The sequence below is a fragment of the Hypomesus nipponensis genome, chromosome 1 (genome assembly GCF_054491055.1).
Source record: "Hypomesus nipponensis isolate SF chromosome 1, ASM5449105v1, whole genome shotgun sequence".
Lineage (NCBI taxonomy): Eukaryota > Metazoa > Chordata > Actinopteri > Osmeriformes > Osmeridae > Hypomesus > Hypomesus nipponensis.
In genome coordinates this window covers 11,956,106-11,981,482 of record NC_140361.1, presented here as the reverse complement: position 1 = coordinate 11,981,482, position 25,377 = coordinate 11,956,106, and the positions used below count along the sequence as shown (strand labels likewise).

At 42.9% G+C, this 25,377-nt stretch overlaps 1 protein-coding gene across 3 annotated transcripts; it reads left to right on the top strand.

The window, feature by feature from the left end:
* Positions 1-668: 668 nt before the first annotated feature.
* Positions 669-24,260, top strand: rab28 (RAB28, member RAS oncogene family). Of its 3 annotated transcripts, none has more exons than XM_084692220.1 (8): positions 669-1,111; positions 4,934-5,030; positions 7,885-7,973; positions 9,588-9,717; positions 19,418-19,521; positions 19,720-19,797; positions 22,203-22,281; positions 23,240-24,260. In XM_084692220.1, the coding sequence occupies exons 1-8, from the start codon at positions 1,037-1,039 to the stop codon at positions 23,296-23,298; spliced, it is 711 nt and encodes a 236-aa protein (XP_084548346.1). In that variant the 5' UTR covers positions 669-1,036; the 3' UTR covers positions 23,299-24,260. The 3 variants fall into 3 exon arrangements, with proteins under 3 accessions (XP_084548346.1, XP_084548348.1, XP_084548347.1); XM_084692222.1 differs by adding an exon at positions 21,627-21,724 and having other exon boundaries at positions 22,203-24,260; XM_084692221.1 differs by having other exon boundaries at positions 22,203-24,260.
* Positions 24,261-25,377: the final 1,117 nt, after the last annotated feature.

Below are 25,377 nucleotides of genomic sequence, written 5' to 3'. Positions count from 1 at the left end.
AGTTTCAAAACCTCATCTCTTTTTAGCCCACATGTAAAAATCGAATCAAACAAAATGTATATAGGCCCTAGGCCCATTGATCAAAATCACCCTAGCTGCGCAACAAAGGCTAATTGCAAGGGACAGGACATTCATTGTTATAGGTTACTAAATTAGGTTTTAAAGTAGCCCTATATCCATTTAAATTTCTACACATAGTCCAGGGTTAATAGACTGCTGTCAAACACCAAAATATCAAAATAACCCATCATAGCATCCGCTCGACCGCATCAAATATAAAGGGTTAAACCAGCAATAAAAAGCAAAGCATTTAGGGTATGAAAGTAAGCCCTATGCCCACTTTGAGGAACACTTTTAAGATCGAGGCTATACAGATCAAGTGATAATTTAGTTCGTTAGGTACACATTTCAGAAACAATCTCTGTAGGCTATCCAATGTTCTCTCCTGTTCTAGTTACATTTCGAGTTCCCAGTCTGAAAAATGATATTGCTCCTCACTGGTGAGCTGTGTATGCCTACTGTATGGTGATTTGGGATAAGAGCAAGTAACGTATTGAAACAAAAAGCCTATTCAATAATTTCATTTATCTGTCGTTGGAGGAAAAAACTAAACAGCCTTTGACCTCTATTGCCATAGCAACATGGACGCGTCATATGGGACCGTTCCATTAGTACACTACCTACCTTGCTAACCTGCTAGATCGATTCAGTCAGTCTTCAAACTGATATTAAATAGTACATTGTTGTGATAAGTGTTTCTTAAAGCATGGCACAAATTACATATAAAATTATGTACAAGGGAAAAACGAACAGACAATTTAGATTGTGGAGCTCTGACCACAGTGCTACGAGGACCAAACCATTACAGCCGAAGGATTGAGTGAAAATGGCGTCTGGTTGCTCAGTGCGATGCCCATGTAATCCTCATCTGATTAGCTAGCTAGATTTAACAATATCGTTGATAATTTTGTGCACAGTCGGCCACAGTTTCTGTCTAACAAGCGCATACTCAGATTCTGAAACATAGCAGTTCATCATGTCAGACTCGGAAGAAGACAGTCAGGATCGGCAACTTAAAATTGTTGTTATCGGGGATGGTGCATCTGGGAAGGTGAGGAATTTCCATAGATTTGTTGAAATGTTGTTTGTTTGGGTTAGTTGGCTAGTTATTTTTAATCAGCATCGTTTAAAAGCTAATGAAACTATTGCTATGAATAAAATCAGAAGGATCAAACTACTAGCAGTGGGATTTTACAGCTGTCCAATAATATTACAGCTGAACTAGCTAAAGCTAGCTATATCACAGTGACTAGCCTACCTAGCTACATTAACATAGTTTGCCTAGCTACTGTAGTGTAAGTAACTAGGTAACACAGCCCAATGCAATGTGCAATGGACAACGTTAGATTAACGCTAATGCTAGCCTAATGCTATCGTTATTCCGAGCAACAGGTAGCCAGCTAACGTAGCTAACTAGTGACTGTGGGGTTCTGGTGCTCTTAACTACTAGAAAGTAGCAGGCAAGCCACAGATAAACTGATTAACGCTGGAAGGTAGATGCATTTCTCCACAATTCACCAAATTCATATTGCAAACTACAGTAGGTCGCACGAGTAGTTACTGTACACAGCGGGCAAGTAAAACAAGACAACGTCACAGACGTTTGTAGTACATCTACTCTGTATGCCAAAATATAATTGGAAACATTATTACTATTGTCCAGCGAATAATCCATCTGAACAGGGAAGAATTGCCATCACAAAACTAGACAAATTAACTTCGCATTAAAATACTTGTGTAAAAAATGGTCATTCATTGAATGTGCATCCAACAACAAACGGCAATGTTATTTGTTCAGGTTTTTAGCACTTGATTAGTGTCTGTAAAGTTACCAAGGTGTGTGATTTATTGTCTTTAATCCTCTGTTGCAAAGATACTGTAGTGGATTTAGATCTGGCGTGAGTCCTCTCTTTTAAACCTATTAATTGTACCTGGCCTGTAATCCATGTTGCATAGCTGTTGAAATATTCAACAGGGCTTTGGAATGTGCCTGTCTGATGTCACTGTGATAGCCAATATTTAGAAATAAATAAAAATCACAAAAGGCTCAGAATGTAGATAAATGTAAGTCATTTAAGACGGTAGGAATTCCTAAACAGCTGTTCAATTTCTAGTCTCTATGCAGAAATAGGATTGATCTTGTCTCTATGTTGCTTAAAGATTTAAGTCAGAGGCCCATCATATCTTGTTTTGAGGCAGCTGTTGATGGTTTTTGTACCCTAAATAATACATTTATCATTACTTTTTAGTTTGACATTTTACAATGGAATCAATATATTTTACACAAGCCTCTAAGCATGTGTTTCCAAATCAGGCAGGTAGCCTAGACCCTCAGATAACTCACTGTCATATTACACACTTGTTTGGTGCGAAGCAAAGATGTTGTCATGACAATGTGGCAATGTTTCTTCTTCAGTGCATCTCTGATTCCCCTAGTGATTGAGTGTGGATGATCAGTTGTTTTAAGTGTTTCGTTTTGTGGCGTCTCTTGAAAGTAATTAAACTTTTCTAAAAGCAAATGAACGAAGCTGTAATGGAAGTCCAACGAGGGGGGAATTTATTTTCTTCTTTAGGTAGACAGAGAACACACACTACTCAGTTCCCACCAGATACGCTACATTTATAACCCTCCTCACTCAGCTGCCAGGTGTCAGTTCATCACTGTCCCAATGACTTACCTGCTTGTCTGTTTTGGGTGAAAAACAGGACCTCCACCCCCCATTTTGAATAGGCATTGCTGACTGACATCTTGAATGCCATTTCCCCCCTTATTAATGTCAATTTGCTCAGCAAATTGCTATCGGATCCGTTTTTCTTGGACGCCATATTGGGTCATATTTTCACTTGTGGCTGTCCATTCAGAAACCTTTGGAGTTGTGTGGAGGCTTGTCTGCCACCTGAGGTAGGCCTACAACTTATCAAAATATGGACGATTGCAGTTCCACCTGGCTTCATGGGTTGCTACAGACTTTTCCCACAAGCACAGGGGTTGTGACTTCTTTCGGAATTTTATAAATAAATGGTGTAGTTTTGAAAATCCTTTTTGGATTTCATCAGTACTCACTAATACAGTTTGTTCTACTACTTAAAGTACGTTGCTTGTTTCCAGACAGCCTTCTCTTTCCTTAGCAACTCTCTCTGCTCATCATGGAGCATCTGAGACGGAGGATACTAGCGTTGTCTTAGAAGACACACTCCTAGCATGCATTGCATTTGAAACAAGTTGCATCTCATGGACATAGTTTGCCATTCCTCTCTTTCACTATCCTTTTTTTTCCCTCTGAAACTTAAGCTCATTTCCCAGCAGTGGTATCTCTGGTGACCCTGTGTCATTCCCTTAGTGGAGAAACGTTTGGATTACGCCAGCTTTTACATGGCCTGGTTAGTTCCAATTGTATGGTGGAAAAAAAAGGACTACAGAGAGGGAGCAAAGCCAAGCTACTGGAATGCCAAGACAAATGGCTTTCCAAGCCAACGCCAGCATGTGGAATAGATTTTTGTTGTCCGGGCTGGTTATTTCTGTGTTGCCAGTGATTGTTTGGGCTACTTAAATGGACAATTTTCTCCTTGTTGCATCAGTCACCTCCTGCCATTTTTCACTCATCCTTGAGTCTCTGACACACTCAGCAAGCAGACTTTTTAACTGTTGTTGAATGTATGAACTTTATTTTAGGATAGCGTGGTCCTAAATCCCAGCTGGGTTCAGCAAGAAAACGGTGGCTTTACAGGTAGTTATTAAAAAAACATTAACAATAAATAATAATAAATGTCAAACAGCTTTTGCAAGCACATGTTAACATGGGAGAGAGACCCAGGTAGCCTCTGACACTCCAACAAGACTGCAGTCACTGGGTCCAGATGGCAGGAATGAATACTCCACACCTAGCAAGCTGCTACTATGTAACTGGTAGTCAATTGTAGATTCTATACCCTAAACATATCCTCAGATGGTACCTGTTTTAGCCAATGACCTGTGCACACCAATGTGCTTTGTCACCCTGCTGTTTGTGACATCCATCAGCAACCAATATGCTTTATTGGTTCAAAGAAAAATAATCCCTTGTCTATCATGCATGGAGAGTTTCTTCCTGTGTGTTTCTCGAGTTGTTAGTTTATAGGAATATTGCTCTGAATTTTGGACATATTTCTGAAATAAAAAGGGAGGTGTATTTGGGCATAAGTGGATGTTCTGTGGACTGAAAGAAACATGTCATTTCAAATTCTATAACATTGACTGATTTTCAGGTAGTATGAATCATTCACCACATGAAGTCCAATAGACTAGAGGATCGCCACTATTCCAACTCAGTATGTTTATGCAAGCACACTGTTCTAAAGATAGCTAATAGACATCCAGCACTTTATTTTTTCTTTCCTCATCCATCAACATGAATTAAACTTGGCATGTCAAGTCTGTACAGTGAATTCCCAGGGATTTCAGACTGGCCTGTAACATGCAGTTTTTTTTTTAGCTCAAAAGTGACAGGGAGTGATGCCGTTCTGTAATTTGTGGCAATTATTGAGGCTGTCGTCTGGAGACATGACTGCCCAGACACCTGTTTTCCTAATTCATGATGATTTTCACCGTCACGGCCATGACAGATTTTTCAGACAGCGCAGTCAACTAGGTCGTCACTCATTTAATTGTTGCAAGCTATTTCAAATTATTATTATTATTAATATGATCACAATTATGACTTACAAGCAGGTGCATTATAAAATTCAAAATACTACAAGTACATGCAATTCTAACTGGATGGAGAATTAATTTAGGATTGCATCACATGTGTTTAGAAACTCAAAACAAATTCCATTCTTTTGCAGAAGGCACTGGTTTTAGCCCTTATTGTTTTTTCCCCTTTGTCTGCTGTAGACATCACTCGCCACCAGGTTTGCCCAGGAGGCCTTTGGGAAACAATACAAACAAACAATCGGTCTGGATTTCTTTCTGAAGAGGATAACTCTGCCAGGTGAGACACCTTCATAATCCCTGAAGGGTGCGTGCTTGTTTTGCACCCTGCCACTGCAAAACATGCATGCACACAAGAGTAACACAATAGATTATATTAAAATTGGTATAAAAAAAAAAAACACTTTTATAATAAGTATGCTGTTTTTGCATTAAGCGTATAGGTTTACTTTTTCATTTTTAGAGTATGTTAACAATTGGAATATAAAAACCCTAATTGTTGAATGTTTGTGTTTTTGTCAATTTCTGCTTATTTTGATGTGTTATTATTACATCCTTTTTAAACCAGCTTTTTCCTGTAGAAAGATTGGTTCTTCAGGTTAATTTAGCACGTTGAATGTGTCTTTCTTGGTAGCAGCACATTGTGGAGAGTCTGCCACTTCTCAGGCTTATTCACTCTGAAAGCTCCTCTCTCCAGAGCAAACACCAGGCTTTTTCCCCCTCCATGAGGCCAATGGACAGCTTATGTCTAGAAGGGCAAGCTGTGCTCATAATTCTGTGGGCACAGTACACAGTAAATACATTTAGCATTTTATATTCATATCGTTGATCCATGGATTCAACTGATCTTTGTTCTGCACCACATAAAACATTCATGTTCCAATTTGTTTATTTTTTTTTATGTCCGCTGAAAAATGCCATGCTCTATCCCCCCCTTAGATCTGTAAAATAAATGTTTATTGACTAAAGCTATATTTAGAATAAAGCACTCCATTTTGACTTCCTACCTTATAAAATGGGGATTTTCAGCATTTTAAATTACATTTCTAAAAGTCTGCCAAGGCTTAAGCTGCAGAAGTCCGCAAAGTGGCTCCATTCTTTTATAGCTAATAAAATAACATTCAGCAAAGGTGAATTAAGTGCTAAAAGAAGAAATATGATTAGCCAGGCCGATTTGAGTCGGTGTAAGTTTCCAGCTTGCCTGTTTCTGTTTAAATTTTAGCTGGTAATGTCACTTAAAAGAAAGAAAACCCTTAAAATGCTGTGGTTTGGTCAGGCCTTCACAAAGCCTTAGGTTGAAACTTTGATCTTTGACCTTGTTATCCCAATAAAAGTACTTTAGAAGTAATCATCGACCGCTGCTGTATGTTCAAAAATATTTCAGCACACATTTTCTGTTACATCTGTATCAATAGTGTAGACGTAGCGTTGGTTCAACACCAGAGTTGTTAAATGGGACGTTTTCTGGGGAATTGGGTGTTGATGAGCTGATGAAGAGGAGGGGCGCTGGTGCTATCTGGGTGGTCCTCAGCTTCTTTAGGGCCCCCACCCTACTGTATATTGCATAGTTTGGGTGGGTCTGAGGGGCTCTTCTGGACTGTAAGGGTCTCTAAGATAGGGTAGAGTATGGTTGACGCTGGCCCCTCTCCCTATGAAGGCCTTGCTTGTCAAACTTAATGTACATTTTCCAACGCGGGTAGAGGTGAGGCGAGGCATATTAGCACACAACAGGCACCTCTGTGTGCGCTTTTTATAACAATACCTCTTCCATATGTCTTTGCCAAACCAGCGAGGGAGGGGTGATGGGGGCGGATCACCCAGAGGTGGAAATTAATTTGATCGTCTTTCCCTTTATTTAATATTCTAACCATTGAAAGCACCACTTTTATATTGTAAATTACTTTATAATCGACCAAACCTCAAATACATCAATTCGTTTTGTAGGGATTGGCTGCCTTTTGTAACAGTTATCTGCAAAATCGCTATTAGATATATTTTTGGTTCCACATTTGCCAGTAACGGAAAAGGGCTGGTAAAGTTGCTTGCTAACCCACCAAATAGGCAGGAAAACTGGGTCTGTTGAGTCAGCGTGAATCTCAGGAACATAAACAAAGCTGATGTCCAAGTGCAGGGGATGGGTGGGGATTGCACACCATAACACCAAGAGTAGTTATTCATTGCACTCTTCAATGTAGCTTTACATTGACACTGTATAGTCTAGATGTAGTCACTGTGAACAGCGGCAATTCCTTCCTCGGTTAAACGGGGACTGAGGAGAGGGGGGTCTGCTCGTCCAGCCATGTCCACACTGAGGCTCCATGGACGCTCTAGCCCAGCGGAGGGCCCTCATCACACCAACATAAACTCTTCACTGTCTGGTCCACCCACCTTCCCTTTTATTTTTTCTTTCAACCTGCCCTTTCGTTTTTCCAGAGGAAGAAAATTATTTATTTGGATTTTGTAACACACACTCTCTTTCTATCCTTACCCCATCCTTACACATCAGGACTGCAGTCCTGTCTTTTTCTCTTATTTTGTGTTTAATTATCACTATTTTTCTTAACACCACATATATTACTCCTCGCTCTCCTCTACTTGGCAGAAAAGGGCGCAAGGCAAACAGCTATTCCCAGGCTAATAAGTGTTCTTTTTTTTTTTTTTTGAGAATTGAGCATGTTTAAATTAGAGGGCGAGCATACCTATTCATCCCTCTGAATCTCTCTGCTGGATATTCTTGGATATGGAGCAAGGGTGACCTGCCAGACAAGAGCGGTTAGAATGAAAGATTTATCTCTGATTTATTGTTTCCAATATGTACATGAACAACGTCGACTTTTATTATAGAAATCTTTCACCCAAAATACAGGCTCCAGTTACGGCTGACTCGAGATTTCCTCGGGATTATGAGCTCTGTTCAAATAAACGCTTAAAGAGGACAAAACATCTGAGATTGAAATTTCACAATTCCTCTACTATCAGCTTTTGACTTCTCTTTTCTTGGACGTTTCTTTGTCATTTTGAATTCAGAGAAAATCTTAAGGTTCATCAAGGTTTTATCTAACTAATCAGAAAACCTGATCGCAATAAATCTTTATTCAATTTATCCCACTGAACTATGTTCTTTCTCTTCTCAGGCAACTTGAATGTCACGCTTCAGGTGTGGGACATTGGAGGTCAAACATTAGGAGGAAAAATGCTGGATAAATACGTATATGGGGCTCAGGTACTGTTATACACACACGCACACACACACACTCCACAAATAAAGAGGTTATTAAATGTGTGATGCTAAAATACACATCTGAAATGTAATGCTGTTTCCTGACTGTGTAGAGTAATCATAAAATATGTTTTGTTATATTAATAGTAAAACAGTTCATATAAATGCAGCCATGATCTGCTGCTTTACTGTTATTCCTTTCATGGACATAAAGCAAATAAGATTGGGGTTAGTAAGATGGCTTTGCGGAATCCGCATCATGTGTTAGCGTTAAAACAGACCACCAATAACTGTCACAAACAGCAGCGTATAAAAGCTTATTTTTTGTAGTTGAAGAGGTTACTGTCCTGTTAGACTGAAGAGGACTATGTCGAGGAAAGAAACAAGACACTTCACAATGCTGCTTACAGCTCTTGTGCCTGCGATACGTTTTTGAGAGTTCTATTTTCAGTCAGTAGCACATTGACACATTTTGCTCCACAGGTTTCTCACCACTGCTTTATGGAGCTTTCACGACCATTGTTCAGCACACCAGCGGCTGCAGTCAATCATGGCCATCGGTAGCGATGGATCATATTATTACTGACGCAAGCTGTCGTCGGTAACCTTGTGTGTTGTGACACTGAATGTCCTTAAGCAGACACTACTTCACCTAGACACACACCGTTCCATCATCAAATCTATTTTTATGCTGCTTTGGATAATAGCGTCTGCTAAATGAATAACATTTTAATGTAAAGAGGAGATATTCAGCTTGGTCCACTTTCATATTTTAGATTTTATCTCCTGAAAAAGAAAAAATCCAATGACAAAAAACAATGTGGTCGTGGAATGTTACACCACCTTGTTTCATGTTTACGGATTTGGTTATTTTTGTTGTGGACATGTAAACAACCGCTTAAACGGTCTGCTTGTTCAGACACAGTTGATGCACAGCCCTTTTTTTCTTCCAGTAACCCAGCCATTTTGATAGAACATAGATAGCCTACCCATACCCCCTATTCTACATCCAGTGTATGTGCAAGTGGACAATACTCTTTGCTGCAGACAGATAAGACCATCTCTGTCAACTCTATGAGCAGAGATTACACACACTGATTCTCAGCGATATAGGCCATGAAGAGGAGACACCTATGTGTGGGAGGGACACACCCTCTTAGGCACCCACTTTAAATGCATTCTGTACACACACACACACACACACCCTGCTGTATGTTCATAGAGGTGTCCTGTAAACCGTCTTACGGAAGATTTTTAACACACGGGTACCTCATGGATCACGTGCACACCGAGCAGGGATGTGTGTGCACGTGTGTGTTTGTGTGTGTGAGCGGCAGGAAACAAAGTGCCTTCTTTCAGACACTAGTGCCACCTACTGCTCAGCCGCTATTGCTCAGCCACATGTACCCACACCTCTCAGGTTCATTTCAACTCCCATCGGAAAGATGCCATTTTGTTTGCCTCACCGTTGAATGAAATTCTTTTAAATCTGCTAATTACTGAGTGAAAATAGACTGAATGCTTTTACAGACCATGTCACTGCGAGGGCAGAAAGCTTCCAGCTCTTGATACTGCTAAGGTAAAATTTAAAACCTAATTTTGCTCTTTCCAAACCAGGGTGTTCTACTAGTGTACGACATCACCAACTACCAAAGCTTTGAGAACCTGGAGGATTGGTACAGCATGGTGAAGAAGGCCAATGAGGAGGCCGACGCTCAGCCTGTCGTCTCCCTGGTAGGGAACAAAAGTAAGTATCTAGAACTAACACATGCACACACGGATCGTGAAAGGGGCCGAGGAGCAAAGCTGGGACTCCATATTGTTTAAACACATGCTCTGAGAACTGTGAAGAAAACGTCATTCTCAATTCTGTGGGGATGATTACCTCTTTATTTATTTTTTACACGCAGCAATTCTGTTCTCTTTTTTCACTAAATGAGAATTTCACCAGTTGGTATAAAAAAAGAAGAAAAAATAGTTGGTATTTTATATTTGCGGTGGTTTTTACTTCATATTTTTGAAGACTGTCACGGTTATAATCCCTCTCCTACAGAGTGTTTATGCCATGATAATAACAGACAGGATTTCTAGGGCCATGGCAAACTGATAAAAGGTGATGGGCTGATTGATACGAGGCGACGCAAGGTCTCCTGGGGCGATGGGAACGGCGATGTTTGCGTGCTCTGGGGAGTGACTCGCCATGATTTAAGACCGCGAGGGCGGTGGCTGGAGTGAAACGCTTATCTATACGCAGCCCACCTTCCCCCCCCTCCTCCCTCGGTTAGCAGCCCTCTAGATCCCTGGGCCCCGGCGGCCCCGCTGAGCCTGCCGTGGTGCTGGGTTAGGAGAGGAGAGGGGACTGGATGATAACCAGACAACCCCCTTCAGCCTCATCCACCCGCCCTCCACCTCCACCTATCCGCCCATCTACAAAATAAAGACTAATAATGATGACTCTTTTTTAAACATCCCCCCTAGATGTGGAGTCGCGGTTGCTGCCGTTGTTATTGTAAAGTGGGCGTCTGAATGTGTAATGATTGCTCTCGACTGCCCTCCTCCCCCTCCCCCCCCACCTGGTGATGAACGTTCGGCAGAGTGGTGTCTACACAGGAAGCGCTCGCTAATGTTACTCGACGGGGGTCGCAGGTCACGGTTTAATTCGCCTGTCTAGCGCTGATTCTCTTGTCTTGGCGTTCAGTGCATCTCTTAATGCCGGGGCTTTAACGGCGGGCGCCTCCGTATTTAGGCTACATTTTGTGTGTTAGCGTGTGTGTGTGTACACACGCTGTAATATGTATTTAAACAGTGTGTACCCCCACTGTCAAAGATCCCCCCCCCCCCTTACTCAGCTGCCTCTTAATGGCTATATCGCTGAGAATCACCGTGTGTGTTTTCTCTGCTCCTACAGTCCGAAAAAAGAAAAGAAAAACAAAATCCCACACAGATTGCCCTACCAGGAGCAATCAATTACCTTGTGAGATTTTATGAATCCCTGAACCCTCTCATGGACTCTTTTTTTTCAGAGGGCATGAAGAGAGAGTTAGTCTAGCTATCTTGTGGGAATTGCCCACACAGACATTTTCTGTTTTGGTTTCTCCCCCCCCCCCTCCCCCCTCGTGCTCTTTTGCTGAGGAGTCTTGAACACTTTTATGTATCGTAGCGCTCTTTTTCGATGCCAGAGTGCCAGGCATCTATTTACAATGAATAGAAGGAAAATATACAGCATTCTTGGGGACTGTCGAGATGTCTTTTGTAGGTTCCCATGAAGCCGTCGTGAGTGAGGTAGCCCTCATAGCCTGTTTATGACAGCTCAATGTTTATGACAGCTGAACTGGTACAGTCAGGAGCAGGAGCTTATAAAAACATAATCTGCACTACACTGATTTATGTTTATGAGAGCGCATGTCTTTTGGGAAATATTTTTGACTGACACTTTTTAGTGTTCTTGCCATTTTTCATACATTTTATGTTTCTCAAATCTAGGGACATCGTTGACTGAAGAGAGGCAGTTTGTTATTTATCCATTTCAACAAAACAACCCATTATTTCTTATTCCGGTTATGCTTAATGTGTGAACTTCGATAACTTACCCCCAACTATTTTCTTGTTTGGCTGCTTTAACATGGCCTTGGGCATTGACCACACGGCCACCAGTTAATAAACCAGACTGATTAGTCTATTGGAATACTATCCCCTTACCCTGGCCTGCCTGCCCTCCTGTGCCTTATAGCGGGTAAGGAACAACCTCTCCATTCTTCTGCCTAGCGTGGCGACTGGGCTGAGTGGGCTTGTTAAGCCTGGTGGGTTACACCCCCTTGCCCTCCACACGCTGCCCTGGCCCTTGTGTTAAATAATGGCACCACTTGTAACAATTCAGGGAGGAAGCCAATGAAATATTTTATTGTGGACACATTTATAAACACACATATATACACACATTGAACACGAGAGAGGCAGTCTAACACTTACAGAGGCTGGGTTTTCTGGGAACACATGGGTAATGGAAGAATGCTAAGCTCTTGGTCTGTCTAAACACACTATAACTGTTTATTACAGCTCAGCCCAGTGTTACACCGTATGGTGCACACAGGATCCACGCCGGGAAATGGAGGCTTGTTGGCAGTGATCTTCCTCGATGCAATGCATGATTCAGAAATGTTAAGGACTGTTTATTATAATGGTATATTGTTTATGGAATATATTAGTCCAATTGAACAGCACTTTACCATACAGATTTGGTATTAAAGTTTAAGTAAAGTATTTATATATAAGTTTTGATACAAATGGTAATGTTGATAATATTGATAAACTCTGAATTTATGTTAGTGTATATTCTTCATAGTAACTTAAAAAGAAACGCGTCATTACCAATACGATTTCGGGGATACATCCAACAAGTGGCTTGTTTACTTAGACTTTGGGACTGTGCGCCCTCTCTTCATTCTGCAGTTTATCAAACCAATTTGTTTTTATTAAGAGGAGACCACAGAACTTCCCCACCTCCCCCCCATATCCCTCTCCTCTCTGCCCCCCCCCCATATCCCTCTCCTCTCTGGCTCTCTCTCTCCCTAAGGAGCTCCAGGAGCATCCATCATGGCTTCCCCAGCCCTTATTTGGGTGACTTAAATAGGTTCAGTTCTCTTAACCCCTCCTCATCACTCACAGCTCTTAGCACGGAGGTTCTGACGCTCCTCACCTCCGCAGGTCCACATCGCATCGCCATGGGAAATGTTCTCGCTGGCCAGGAGTGGAGATAAGGGCCTTGCACGAAGATAATTTATATACATCTTTCTCTGCCTCCCTCTCTTTCTCAATTTTCTGACTTTTTTTGCCCCGCCATGTGTCTATCTCTCTATCTCAGCCCTTCTTACACACACATTCATTACTCGTCCATTTTCTCTGCTGTGCAAACAGTAACTCTTTCACCCGCACACTCAGTCTGACACTTACACTATCTCTAACATGTTTGAACCACACTTCTCACTCTGGCTGCCTTTAACGGTTGTCTTTTCCTTGGCTATGTCATACTGTTGTGTAAAACAACATTGACTTGCTTTGCGTTCTGCAAGTAACAGCAGACCTCTCCTCGCAGCAGTGTCCAGCGCGCCTCTGGTCTCCCTTCTCCTGTCTCTCTTCCTCTTGTCTCTCTTCTCCTGTCTCTCTCTTTCTACTGTCTCTCATATATCTTTACCTGTCTCTCTCTTGACTCTTCACCTGTCTCTCTCTTCACTCCATCCGGTCATGAGAACTCTGAGCTGTAGATCTCAAAGTACTCTGTTGACATGTAAGGCTTTCTCCCACTTCCAGCATTGTTGGCAACGGGTGGTTTGGCCACTGGCAAGGCCCTGGATGAAGTTGTCCCTCCTCCTCGTCCTCTTCTGCCTCCTCTTCTTCATCCTCCTTGCCTTTGTTTTCCTCCTCCCTTGTCCTCCTCCCTTGTCCTCCTCCACCCCTCTCAGCCCCTGCCCCTGTAAAGCTGCCACAGGTCCTGTCTGTTCAATGTAGGCCTGCACATTTCTTAATAGAGATGCTCAGAAGTCCAGCGGCTCGGAGGAGCTCAATGCGCTTCTGTTTTTGGTTTAGCTCAAAAATGTTTTTCCTGGCTCTGCTCTCTCGTACTTAGGTCCTCTTACAACAAACTAAAAGGTCCTAATTGCCCCCAAGGGGACGGTTTAGCCACAATAGACATGTGGTGGGACAAAAGCCCAGTCCTCAGCCCCCGCCCAGATATAGGGGATGCACACGTCAGCAACGGTCTGTGTAGCGCCACAGGGAGGGCAACCACAGGTTCGGCACAGTAAAACGTTATATATACAGTATATAGATCCTAGTAAGGGATGGTGCATGGCCGGGTAAAGATCTGGAATGTTTACAGTGTACAACAAGACCAGGGTTTCCTGTTTTTCCTCACATTTTATTAAAAGGAAACCGGGTGAGATTGGATGTTTGTTGTTCATCGGGTTTTTATTACAGCCACGCATGAATGTAGACTCTTACAGGGTCTGAAAAATGCCTGTTTTGGACCAAAATATGAACGTTTCAGAGCAGAAATGGAAGAACATGGACGAGTTGGCACTCGTGTCCGTTAAGCCAGACACTAGTGGAAAGCGCTGTCCATTGTGGACATGTCTGTACGCCCATCTATCCAGAGCCTTGCAGCAACATGGAAAGTCCTCATTCATTTTAGCCATCCATAAAGCAAATATTTTTGCACATGCAGTAGATGATCAGTCTTCGGATGCCTTCTTGTGTGGCGAGTCACGGGCCATTTGCGGTGCGCAGCTCGACTTGGCCCCACCTGACCGCCCAGCAGCCTGGAGCCTTCATCACACTCACACTGGCCTGTATTCCAGCGCCTCTCCACAACATTGATATGGAGGAATGCCGGGACGGGGCTTGGGCCTCCACAGTTGTGGACACCTCTGTGATTGTTTTTGGTGTTTTTTTATTTCTCTTTTTTTTTTATTAAGTCTTTTTAATCGAGAGAGAAAATTGACTTAACTTGGATGTTATTTGTAGATTTATATCCTTCCCGTTTTTGGTTTCTTGCTTTCCTGTTGCATTTATTTTTTTTACTGGTGCGTGCTTGAAGAGCAAAGTCTCATTGGGAGCTATACAATCAAGAATTGAGCCATGGTGATGTGCTGTGTATAATTATAAAGACTCCTGGTGGCCTATGGCTCGTTCTTATGGGTCCTAGTTACACTGCTGGCTCACAGCGGCCTGCGTTACGGCCTGCTCATAAAAGTCCACTTAGTTTAACAGCGACAGGAGAGCTCAGAGGACACGGCCAGTGAAACCTCGGGCAGCGTCTTGTGCGGTTGGCTCAGAACTGGGCCTTTTGTTCACTTTCACGAGTCCTCGGAGCCCGTTAACCCAGCCGGTGAGGCCCGCCGCCCCCGTGTTTTACTGTGGCAAGTGACAGCCCGCGCACCCCACTCTGCCCCGGCCCTATGGCTACTGCCGGACCGCTCTGCGTTTTACACCCTGCCACGAGGGAGGGAGACCACGCTCAATGTTGCTTTACGGGCCACTCTAGAGTATCTGATTATGTTTAAAGTGCGCGTGGGTGTGTGCGGGACGCGTGTGTGTGTGTGCGCGCGTGCGCTCCGGCAGAACGCTCGGGTGACAAGATGAGCTGTGATCAATGAGCTGTCGACAGAACACTTCTGACCTGGAGGAGAGCGGGTCCCCTGACGGTCCTGGCCCGCTTTCAGGCCACCGGGGCAGGAGAGCTCGAGCACAAAGAGCTCTCTGTCTCTGTCAGGACCTCTCCCCCGCCCCCTCCCTCCCTCGCCCCCCCTAGGGGCTCCTGCATACACCCCTCTCACCCTGACAATCAAGTACAGCATCTTATCTGCCCGGAGTTGATGCCTGTCTGATATAAAACCCTAATGGTTAAACACTTCCTCCTAATAACCCCCAGGTATGTGTTTGGCATTGATCTGTGGCTGTCTGTCAATGATGTTATCTTAATGAACCGAGTTATGGCTCCAGCTTAGCTATTTGTGGCTGAACTTCTCATGGAATGAGTTATCAGAATATAGTTTTTTACTATTACCAAATAACCCGTTTTGATATCAAATATATATATATATATATATATATATATATATATATATATATATATATATATATATATATATATATATATATATATATATATATATATATATATATATATATGCTGTGTATTTTTTCTAAATTTTCCAAAAATAATTGTTGCTTTCTGTAAACATCAAGAATCATCTAGATTGTTCAGCTGCTCTTCTTCTTAAACTCTTCTCAGAAGATGAACATGAAGAAATGAAAAGTTAGGAGTTGGGTGATATCAAAGTGATAAGCTGTACCTACATAGGACTGAAATAGCCTCTATACTATGTCTTTTGGGTTTGTAAACTATGGTGTGATATTTATTCAACGTTTCGTGCAAACACCGGGAGTCGCAAAGCTTTTTAGATTTCATAACTGTATTTTATGAGCTGTGTGTATGTCACGTAAACCAGTTGGGTTCATATCGGTAAAATGCCCCACATGATTTCATGTTACAGTTTCGTTTTATTGGCCACTTCATGCACGAAGAGTGCAATCAATGCCCTGAGTGATTAAACCTCCCAGTTTGAACATCCTGTAACAGGCCTAAGGATTTTGTGAGGATGTAGAGGTTTTCCACATGTCTTGTAATAGTCACTTTAACAGTAAATAAAACGTCACTTGCAATTAACCTGGGTGCTATATCACATACAGAAAGAAAAAATGCTGTGAAAGTCTAGCAGCAACAGAATGTGTTCATGATGTCATGGACAGCACTATTGCTCTGAATTTATGCTCGGGTACGGATGGCCGTCTTCATTTAAAATAGCTGGGATAGTGACCCATTTCAGATGATTCCATTTCATACCACCTGGACCAAATAAAGCATATTTTTGTATTCCTAAGGTGTCAATGTGCTGCCTATTTGTCAAAATCTTTCTTGGTGGTCTGTCGTCTACACAACAAAGGAATTAGATGAGTGAAGTGTCACAGCAGCTCATGAAGCTTTGATATCAGGTCCGTCATCTCCCATTATACTAATGGCACCTCTGGGCCTGTAATGGATCATCACTCATTATAATGGTGCAGGTGTGAAGGCGGAATGCTGCAGCATCCAGAACAGAAAGGTCTTATATCTGACTAATGCTAACTGCTGAAATGTTAGCCTATGGTATGCTGTTTCACACAGGACAGAGTGGGGAAAAGATGACTTTTGAAGGAAGGAGTTTTTTTTCCTTCTTTTTTGAGATTTTCAGAGGAAATTCGCTTTGAGACCAGGAAATGAATGTGGCTAGTTAAAGTTTTGGTGTCATCCAGAATGAAAACCACACTATCCTGTATGGCAGTTAGTTAACATAGGATATTGGAGGAAAGGAATGCCCACTCCAGAGTTGGTGAGGCCGCATGACCTCACCCTGCAAGTGAGAGGTGTTCCCTGGGGTTTTATTAAACTCTGTAACTTTCATGAAGAGGTGCGACCCCTGCACCCCCCAACCCAAAGCCCCCCTCCAAATCTTTCCCAATGCTCCAATAGTTGTTTGGTTTAAATGAGGCTGGCGGCAATTAAGTTTGTTATGTCAAGGTTATTCGCTGGCTGTTACCCGCTCCATTAAATGCTCCTCTTGGACCCCAGCAGTTGTCTCATTCCAACTGTGGGAAGAGTTTCTGGATCATCTCACTTAGAATAAAAAGAAATAAAACTTTTTTTTTTTTTTTTTTTAAGTATAATGTGACCACACAGCGCTGAACCCATTGCCCTCTTGACAGTTAGGGTGAGAAATAATGGGAAATTATCCACCCGCAGATCCTATGCAATTTGTTCTGACATCATTTAAATCCGTTAAAGCTTATACAGTAAAGCCATGACTCATTCTTTGGGGACCCTTGTCTCCAACTGTTTCTCTGAAATGGACTGCAATGTAGACGTTATGTAAACAAGGATGGTGACCAGGGTGGGAGGGAGGACCATCGGTCTTAACGAGTGATGATCCACGCTGCTATCTATGTGCTCTGTGGGCCTAAACAGTTTATTTCGTGTTTGCAGTTACTTCCTGGGGGTTGTTAGCCTGATGCACAGTTTGACAGAAACGGAGGGAAACCAGATCGTCAGGGAAAGATTGACCAGATAAGTGGAAAGGGGTAGCCTACATTAAGGAGAAAAAATGAACAAAATACCACAACTGTAGGATTAGGCACACGCCTTGTGTGGACTCTGTATTTAGCTAATAAAAATCATTTGGGAGAACAGAATAGGATTTGTTTTATTAAACATGATGAATTATTGTTTTTGTCTTTTAATGAACAAAAGCTTGCCTTTTCCCTTTTTATTCAATTTAATTTACGACTTTTTTTTCTCCTCCTCCGAACGTGACTTGTGAATGTACTCTTCAGGTGACTGTTAGAAGAAAATAACACACATGCCTTTTGTACTATTGTTTGTTCATGTGTGTCGTATGCTCCAATGAGCTTGTGTCTGTGTATGTGTTTGTTATGGCAACAGCGACAAAGCGTACTCGTGCCGTGTAATTATACTATCGTCCCTTCTCCGTCTCATCAGGTTTACTTACAGTTCCCTGCCACTCTTCCTCCACGCTTGGCCCTGTGTGTTAATGTTGGCTAATCTGGCTGTGACACATGATTGATAACCTCTCCCAAGTGTTCAGGATCCAAAGGATTAGCAGCGTTTACTTCTGGTAGCATGTGGGGTACCTCTGCTCTTTTAATGACTGGAATTAATAATGCTCTGACGCCCCTTAGACAGCCATGTTTATGTATGGGGAGAGACGCGACCATCAGCCATAAGAGTAATGCTGAGTGTGTCGGACCATGGAGGTGTTTTAAAGTCGTAAGTTAGGATGTTGTTAAAGAATGTATTTGAGGAATCACGAACGAAGCACGACTGATTCTCGGGTCTTTGTGGCGTGATTTCCTTGACGTTTGTTTGACTTGGTTGTTGATTGCATTGAAAGGGGGGTGTAATGTTTACATTTCAGCTCCTCTTCCTTATTCATACGTACACACCACACACACACACACTAAGGGGGCATGAGAACTGTGGAAAGCCCTGACAGCTTGAATAAAGCCTCACACAAAGGGCAAAACTCGGGGGGACGAGGGAAACGCAACACCGTACAGTAGCCCGACCTCCTCCGGCTCCCACAGACACGTAAGCACCAGATACCGGGCGTGGCCGCCTTGTCACACAAAGCCAGAAATCCAGAGGGAAGCTATTTCTTTCAGCAGCGAGACCCCCAGGTGACCTCCCTCTGCGACCCTGGCGTGACCCCGTGTCGAGGAAGAGGACAAGTGAAATGGCTGGTATCACTGCACATACGTCTGAATGCACAGAGATCGCAGGCTCAAAGGCTGGGAAGGCAGGCTGTCGTCATGCGCATGTCGTATATCAGTCTGCGGGTGACAGACCCAGTTTGTAGGTTCCGTGTTCACCTGAAGGCCCTGCTTCCATATGGCGTTACACACTATACGTCAAGGGCTTTCTTTAAGTAGACACCCACACAACTGTCTCTGTAACCTGAAGTCTTGGTCATCTTGGAGACACAGCTGGGTGGCTTTTCTCTCTCCCAGGTCAAGTAGAGGTGGAGGTAACGTTGTATGGCTTCAGGGTGCAACTGTAGCACAGGTCGATGTTATGGAATGTGTGACACTGAGCTGTAATCCCGGCTGGGAATGGAGGCCTGGGGCGTTCAGATTGATCATTTCCTCCTCTGAAGGGACTTGCAGAAGAGAGAATCCAAACAAAGAAGGAAGAAAACAATAGTAAAGGAATCAAACCGGCAAATGGAAACAAGACATTGGCATTATGTTTTGAACTATTAACTGTGTCTTTAACCTTGTGGGAAGCCTGCTCTATCTGTGAAATTTGCTGACACGTCATCACTGTGTTTTCTTCGCAGTCGACCTGGAGCACATGAGGACGGTGAAGGCTGACAAACACCAGCGCTTCTGCCAGGAGAACGGCCTCATCAGTCAGTTCGTATCAGCAAAGACTGGAGACTCGGTCAGTGTTTGTTTACCCAATAAATCACATCAAAACCGCTTCTGCGCATACCAGATACATTACAAATATACACACTCCGAAGATGGTAGATGTGTGTGGCCAATCTGATTCAAATCAATTAGCATTTGGTGCCGGTTTGTCCCGCGTTCCACTCCCTCTCCTCTCTCTGATTCCCTTTCTGCTGCATCTTCCCTTCAGGTGTTCCTGTGTTTCCAGAGAGTGGCTGCTGAGATTCTGGGTGTGAAGCTGAACAAGGCGGAGATTGAGCAGTCCCAGGTGACATACATGGACATCCAACACTTGTATTCCAGCAGAATGTTAGAAATGATCGACAGCCCGTCCCATCAAGGAATGAGTTGTTCCCCACCAAGAAAGGAGCTTGGGCAAGGTCAGATGGAGTGCACTAGCCAGGTCACTGGAGTTCAGGAGGACTCTTGTTATGTCTCCTTATGACTTATGACTTCTCTGATGTCCTACCTGCTGCTGACACTGCCCATCTGTAAATAGAGCCATGTTGACCACATTAAGGCACAGCAGAGCGTGAACTGAGAGGTCAGTGGTCAGCGGTGTGAGGTGAGGAGGTTAGGATAGGATTTATTGTGTTTATCTCCCGTCGGTGTGGCCCTCGTGCCCGGGGCCCGGGCCGCCCCCCAGACCGGGTGGCCCAGGGCTGACAGTGGTGGGATTACAGGGTTCCCTCCACCAGAGGCATTAATCCTGCTGGTGATATGACTGGCTGGAGCCATGCTGGCTAGAGACCCAGCTGATGAGGCAGGGGCTAGAGGGAGGTCAGGACCCCCACAGAAGGGAAAGGACTCAGGGAGGGAAAGCTGGAGATGGACATCAGACTCCCCTCCCTGCCCCCTCCACCCCCCTCCCTTCCCTCATGCCTGTCAACAGACAGGGGCTAAAGAGGACATCGATCTCCGCTCCGCTCCCCTCCCCTCCGTCACCTCCCTTGATAGCTGCCCTCCATAAACCCAAGTGCTTTAATCCCAGCTAAACAAGCAGGGCGAGTGAGCAGATCTGATCTGCCAATCAAGACAGCGGGCCAAGGAGACGTGTGGATGCTTTGCCTGTGATCGTGTCTTGGCGTTAGTCTGTGCAAGTTCTCTGAAAAAGGGCTGAGTTTAGGTGTTCATTCATGCACAGGAGGCTGGGTCACGGCAGGTACCAAGTGGAAAAGCATACCGTGCGATGACACACAGCAGCGTTTCACGAAGATGAACTCACCCTAGTAGAACCTGATCTTCTAGGTTTGTCTGCCTCACCATTTGAACCAAAGCAAGTGATGACGCTGATTACCTATCTGATTTGTGGTTCGTAAATGCAGGGCCAGGGTGTGTGTGTGTGTGTGTGTGTGTGTGTGTGTGGGGGGGGGGGGGGCATCGTTTTCCCAGGTCAGGGTCTAGTTAAGGCGGGGAGCGTTATCAGATGTCAGGTTTAGGGACCTGTACATGGGGTTGTGACCCCTGACAAGATGCTATCGACCCGGGAGCCCACTCTATCTTGGTCCCCTGTCTGGAAGATCAGATACGCTGGCCGCTGATCACTCACAGGCTCTGACACCAGGCGTCGTCAGCTTGTTAATCAGACAGCCAACCAGGGCCTGCCGTTGAACCGTGAGCTGTGCTCCTGACTCGCGTTTTAATCCAGGTTACTCTTAGTACAGATAATCTCATTTGGATTGGCTACAGGGTTGGCTGTGACACCAGGGTTGACCGCGAACACGTCCTCGTGAGCGAGCTACACAGTCTTCTCATACAGAAGTTACCGCTGTTGTGCCTAATTGTTTCCTCAGATGTTGTGTGATGACATGGGTGCAGCCACTTTCTATGCATGACTTCTTTTCATTGATTTCATTCCAGTACACTGCTTTCTATTTATATTTGTTTGTCCATTTCTCACAATTTCAACCTAAGCACATCTTCCCTTTTACCATTCTAACCTAAACTGTCTCTGTCTCTCCCTGCATCCTTGTCTCTTTTCCTACCTTTCTTTTCTTCTCTCACCACAACTCCTTTTTTCTGGACTCGTCTTTCCTTCCTCTCCTTTCTACTCTCATCTCTCCATCCCTCTCCTCTGGTGTGGTGCTGCCTACAAAGAGGATTGTGAAAGCTGAGCTGGTGGACTACCCTCAGGATGAAGGCCCCATTAAACAAGAGTCCAATCAGAGCAAAATCTGTTCTGTTCAGTAGTGGAAGTACGTCACCACGGTCACATATACATATATTGTCCCCTCAAATATATCTGTTGGTGTCTGGATGTAGTTGTCGTGGTAATTTTAGTATTTTACTTGTCATATACAAACTTGAGGTGTAGTCTTAAAGACAAACTTGAGATACTGCAGGCTTGTTTAAAGCGTTGAATCCACTGAGTGTTTTGTTTAGGAATTCAGACTATTTAAGAGGGTGACTTCATCAGTGGGATCCAGAGACTCAGCCACAGACACACGTCTGCTATCAGTCTGACCTCTGTTTGACCCCTTCTAGCTTCTGATTGGCTTAGAGCTGCATGCATTTATAAACTGACAGAAGAGTACCTCTGTCATCAGTTACTGCAAATATCTACTTACTTTCACATCTATTTTTGATCATGTATTTTTTCTTCACGGTTATGGGAATGTGTTGCATGTTTTTGTCGACTTTGTAACTTATTTTGTTTCTTTTGTGTGTTTCTAGCGCGTGGTGAAAGCAGACATTGTGAACTACAGTCAGGAGCCAGTGGCCAGAACTGTCAACCCCCCACGCAGCTCCATGTGTACGGTGCAGTGAGCACCCCCACTCTCCCCAGTCCTGCAAAACCTTCTGTCCCCCAACACACACACACACACAAACTCAGTTGTTTAAGAAACCAGTGAGACTTATGATCAGTATTGCTTATGGCGTAACTGGACCAAATATATGTGAAGATTGCATATAGTGTATTTACAGGAAGGAATGAAGGAAGCTGGTTGTGTAGTATATTTGCAACTTTGATATCCATATATTTATATCCTTATATTTTTCATGAAAGATTCCTTGTGTCATCAGCATTTCTTGTCAAAACAAACTCTGCTTCAAACAAATCAAACCTTTCCCCCAATTGAATTAATAATGAAATTGATAAAATTGTTAAGTAAACTTAACAACTTTATTTTTTTTTACTGTGATAGCATCTTGGTGGCAATTTAATTGTACTGTATATAATGTGTAGGCCTAGTTATTATTTTATGGCAGGAGAAAACATATGTTTGTGTGTGAAAAGAAATAACAATTTAATTTGTTTAATCATTATTTGTTATTCCTCTGCCACTGCTACTGCGTATGTTGGGATGTCAGGATTAGTTTTATGGCTCCATCTCCACCCTCCACTAGCCCCTCTTCCACAGATCCCAGTGTTGAAACAGAAGTGGGAGTTGTGGTGAAGGGCAAGGGAGCACTGCGGGGGCCGAAACAGTTGAAGGCCGGGGCTGCCATCTATGACTGATTTATATGTGCTGAATGTGCTTGCGGAACAGTCTGCTCGCTCAATATGTCACCTATAGCTTCTGCATTTATGGTGCTCCCCAATTTTAACCTTGTTAACAGAAGGGAGTAGGCTAAATGTTTAGTGCTGTAGTCGACAGAAATGATTTGCCAATGGGTAGCGTACTTGAAGCAATGATTATTATGGGGTAGTGTTATTTTTCTCCATGACCGCTTTGTCTGTCAATCTGAAGACTGTACTTTGGTTTCAGATGGTGATGAAATCCCAAAAGGATCATATTGGGTGACAACCCCCTCCACAGCTAGTTAAGCTCATCTCTAGGAAATTCGTCTTTGGGCCTCTTTACTTTGCAGTCGTATGTTTTGCCAAGTTGTATTTTGTGGCGTATACACTACATTTGCATACTTCAGCTTTACTCTTTGCGCTCAGTTTTAAAAAGTTGTGACAATAATCACATGGTCTGGCATCTCTTATTTCTCTGACCAGTTCCTATAAAAAAATCTAAACTATTGATGGAACCGCCCATGACCAAGTGAAGAGACCCACAGTCTTGTAACAGACTACAATTCTAAATGCTCATTCTTTAAGGATGCTCACATATTTAGCTATTGAGCAGAAGATATTACTATTGTTAGCTGGAGATAAGCAGCTGAAATATCCGACTATTAATTGTAGCTGTGTGGTTATAGCTTAAGAAACTGTCCGTTGTAGAACAGAGACGTCTGCAGTGAAGAACTTGCGCCACATAAAGTGCTTCATAGGGGTTTTTATCTTTACCAAACAAGCTTATTAATAATCGCCAACCTCCTATTACACTATGGGCATTTGAAAGTATAATCATGCCTAAGAATATGGTATGTCAGTCTCTTAACTTTGTATTTTATTTTTAATTTATATAAATGTTTTCTTTGGACCAATGTGGTGTACTTGCAAGCAGAGGTTGTCAACATTGTTTCACATTCTATTTAAATCAATACATGGTGACCTGGTTGGATTGTAAACTGTAAACCATGGTGTCCGCCTTATGTGTAAAATGTGTATTTGTATTATAACAATTATATCTACAATTGTTCTTTGAAAGATCTTATTTTCAGAGCTGCTTTTTTTCAATGGGATTTCAAAAGCTCCTCTGTGTATGCCCTATGGCTTCAGGTCAAGTAAAGCAGATATCTAAGTTAGAGAATGTTCATTTAGAAAATGGTTGTTTTGTGGACAATATCTAACTGTACAAACAGTGTGTTTGTATATAATAAAAATACCACTGGAGAATTGGGGAAAGTCTATCTTGCATTCTTAGATCCTTTTGATGAAATGTTTACGTTTTGAAAGCACTTCAAATATATCTTTTAACAGTCAGATAATGCATCACATTTTCATTGTAATTTCAGTCTTGACAATCTTTGTATGAGCGCACTGGTCTGTGGTTGTGTGGATCGAGGGCCCCAGTTTCATTGCTATTTTTCACTCCAGATTTGACAATGGAAACTAATGAAATGGAGCCTGAGGGGCTTTTGGAGAGTATAGAGAGAGATGGAAGGTGAGGTATTGAAGGGCTTGGCAGATTAAAGATCCTTGGGTTAGAAATTTAAGCATAAGAACTGAAATTCGACCACACCAAAGATCCCCTCTCTATACAAACCAAGTTAAGACTCAAAAAGCTAATGAGGCACCTGGCTTTTGTTCAGTAAATCCTCATTGTAACAGGTCCTAAATCCACTCCAGACAGATGATACAAACGCCTTTGTAAACGGTTGTAAGCTGTATTAATTAATCACTTAAATAGTTTGGCCTTTAGTCACCTCAACAAAACTATAAGAGGGGTTTTGGTTTCAAGTTAAACTTTTTGCTGAGTCAATGCCCCACACACACACCTCTATGTATTTAGACAGAGGATTAAATTAAAGCTGCACTCGGTGCAACTAAATAAAAGTGAAAATAACATGAGAAACAGTCCCAAATTTGGATTGAACATCCACGTTTTCCTCTAGCATGAGTTTGTTTGACAGTGGTACAACAATTGAGGAAAGCTGCCTAGCTGAGAGCAATTATTGCTGGTACAGGATTGCTGGAACAGCATAACTATTGGCTGGAAAGTAGCAGGGCCACTCAAAACATTTGAAATTGACCTTGCACTGGCACTGAACTGTCTGTGTTGCTAAACAACTCTTGGAGGGCCTCATTACCTCACACAACGTGTTTATAGGGGAGAAAAATAAATAAATTGTACCCACTGTACGGTTAAGTATGGAGGAAAACGTATAACATTTTACAAATGTAAAAAAAAGTTAAATATTAAAGTTTTAACCCGGAAGAAGTTTATTTGACCATATTTAATAGGCCACCTGTTGCATTTTGGCTAAACAAAACATGACAGTCCTGACAAAGCCG

Excerpts from the sequence above, each read along its gene's own strand:
- rab28 (XM_084692220.1), top strand. The coding sequence starts at position 1,037 with ATGTCAGACTCGGAAGAAGACAGTCAGGATCGGCAACTTAAAATTGTT. Across the intron at positions 19,798-22,202 it reads CGGAGATTGAGCAGTCCCAG|CGCGTGGTGAAAGCAGACAT; the intron begins GTGACATACATG and ends GTGTGTTTCTAG. Across the intron at positions 22,282-23,239 it reads CCCCCCACGCAGCTCCATGT|ATGGTGATGAAATCCCAAAA; the intron begins GTACGGTGCAGT and ends CTTTGGTTTCAG.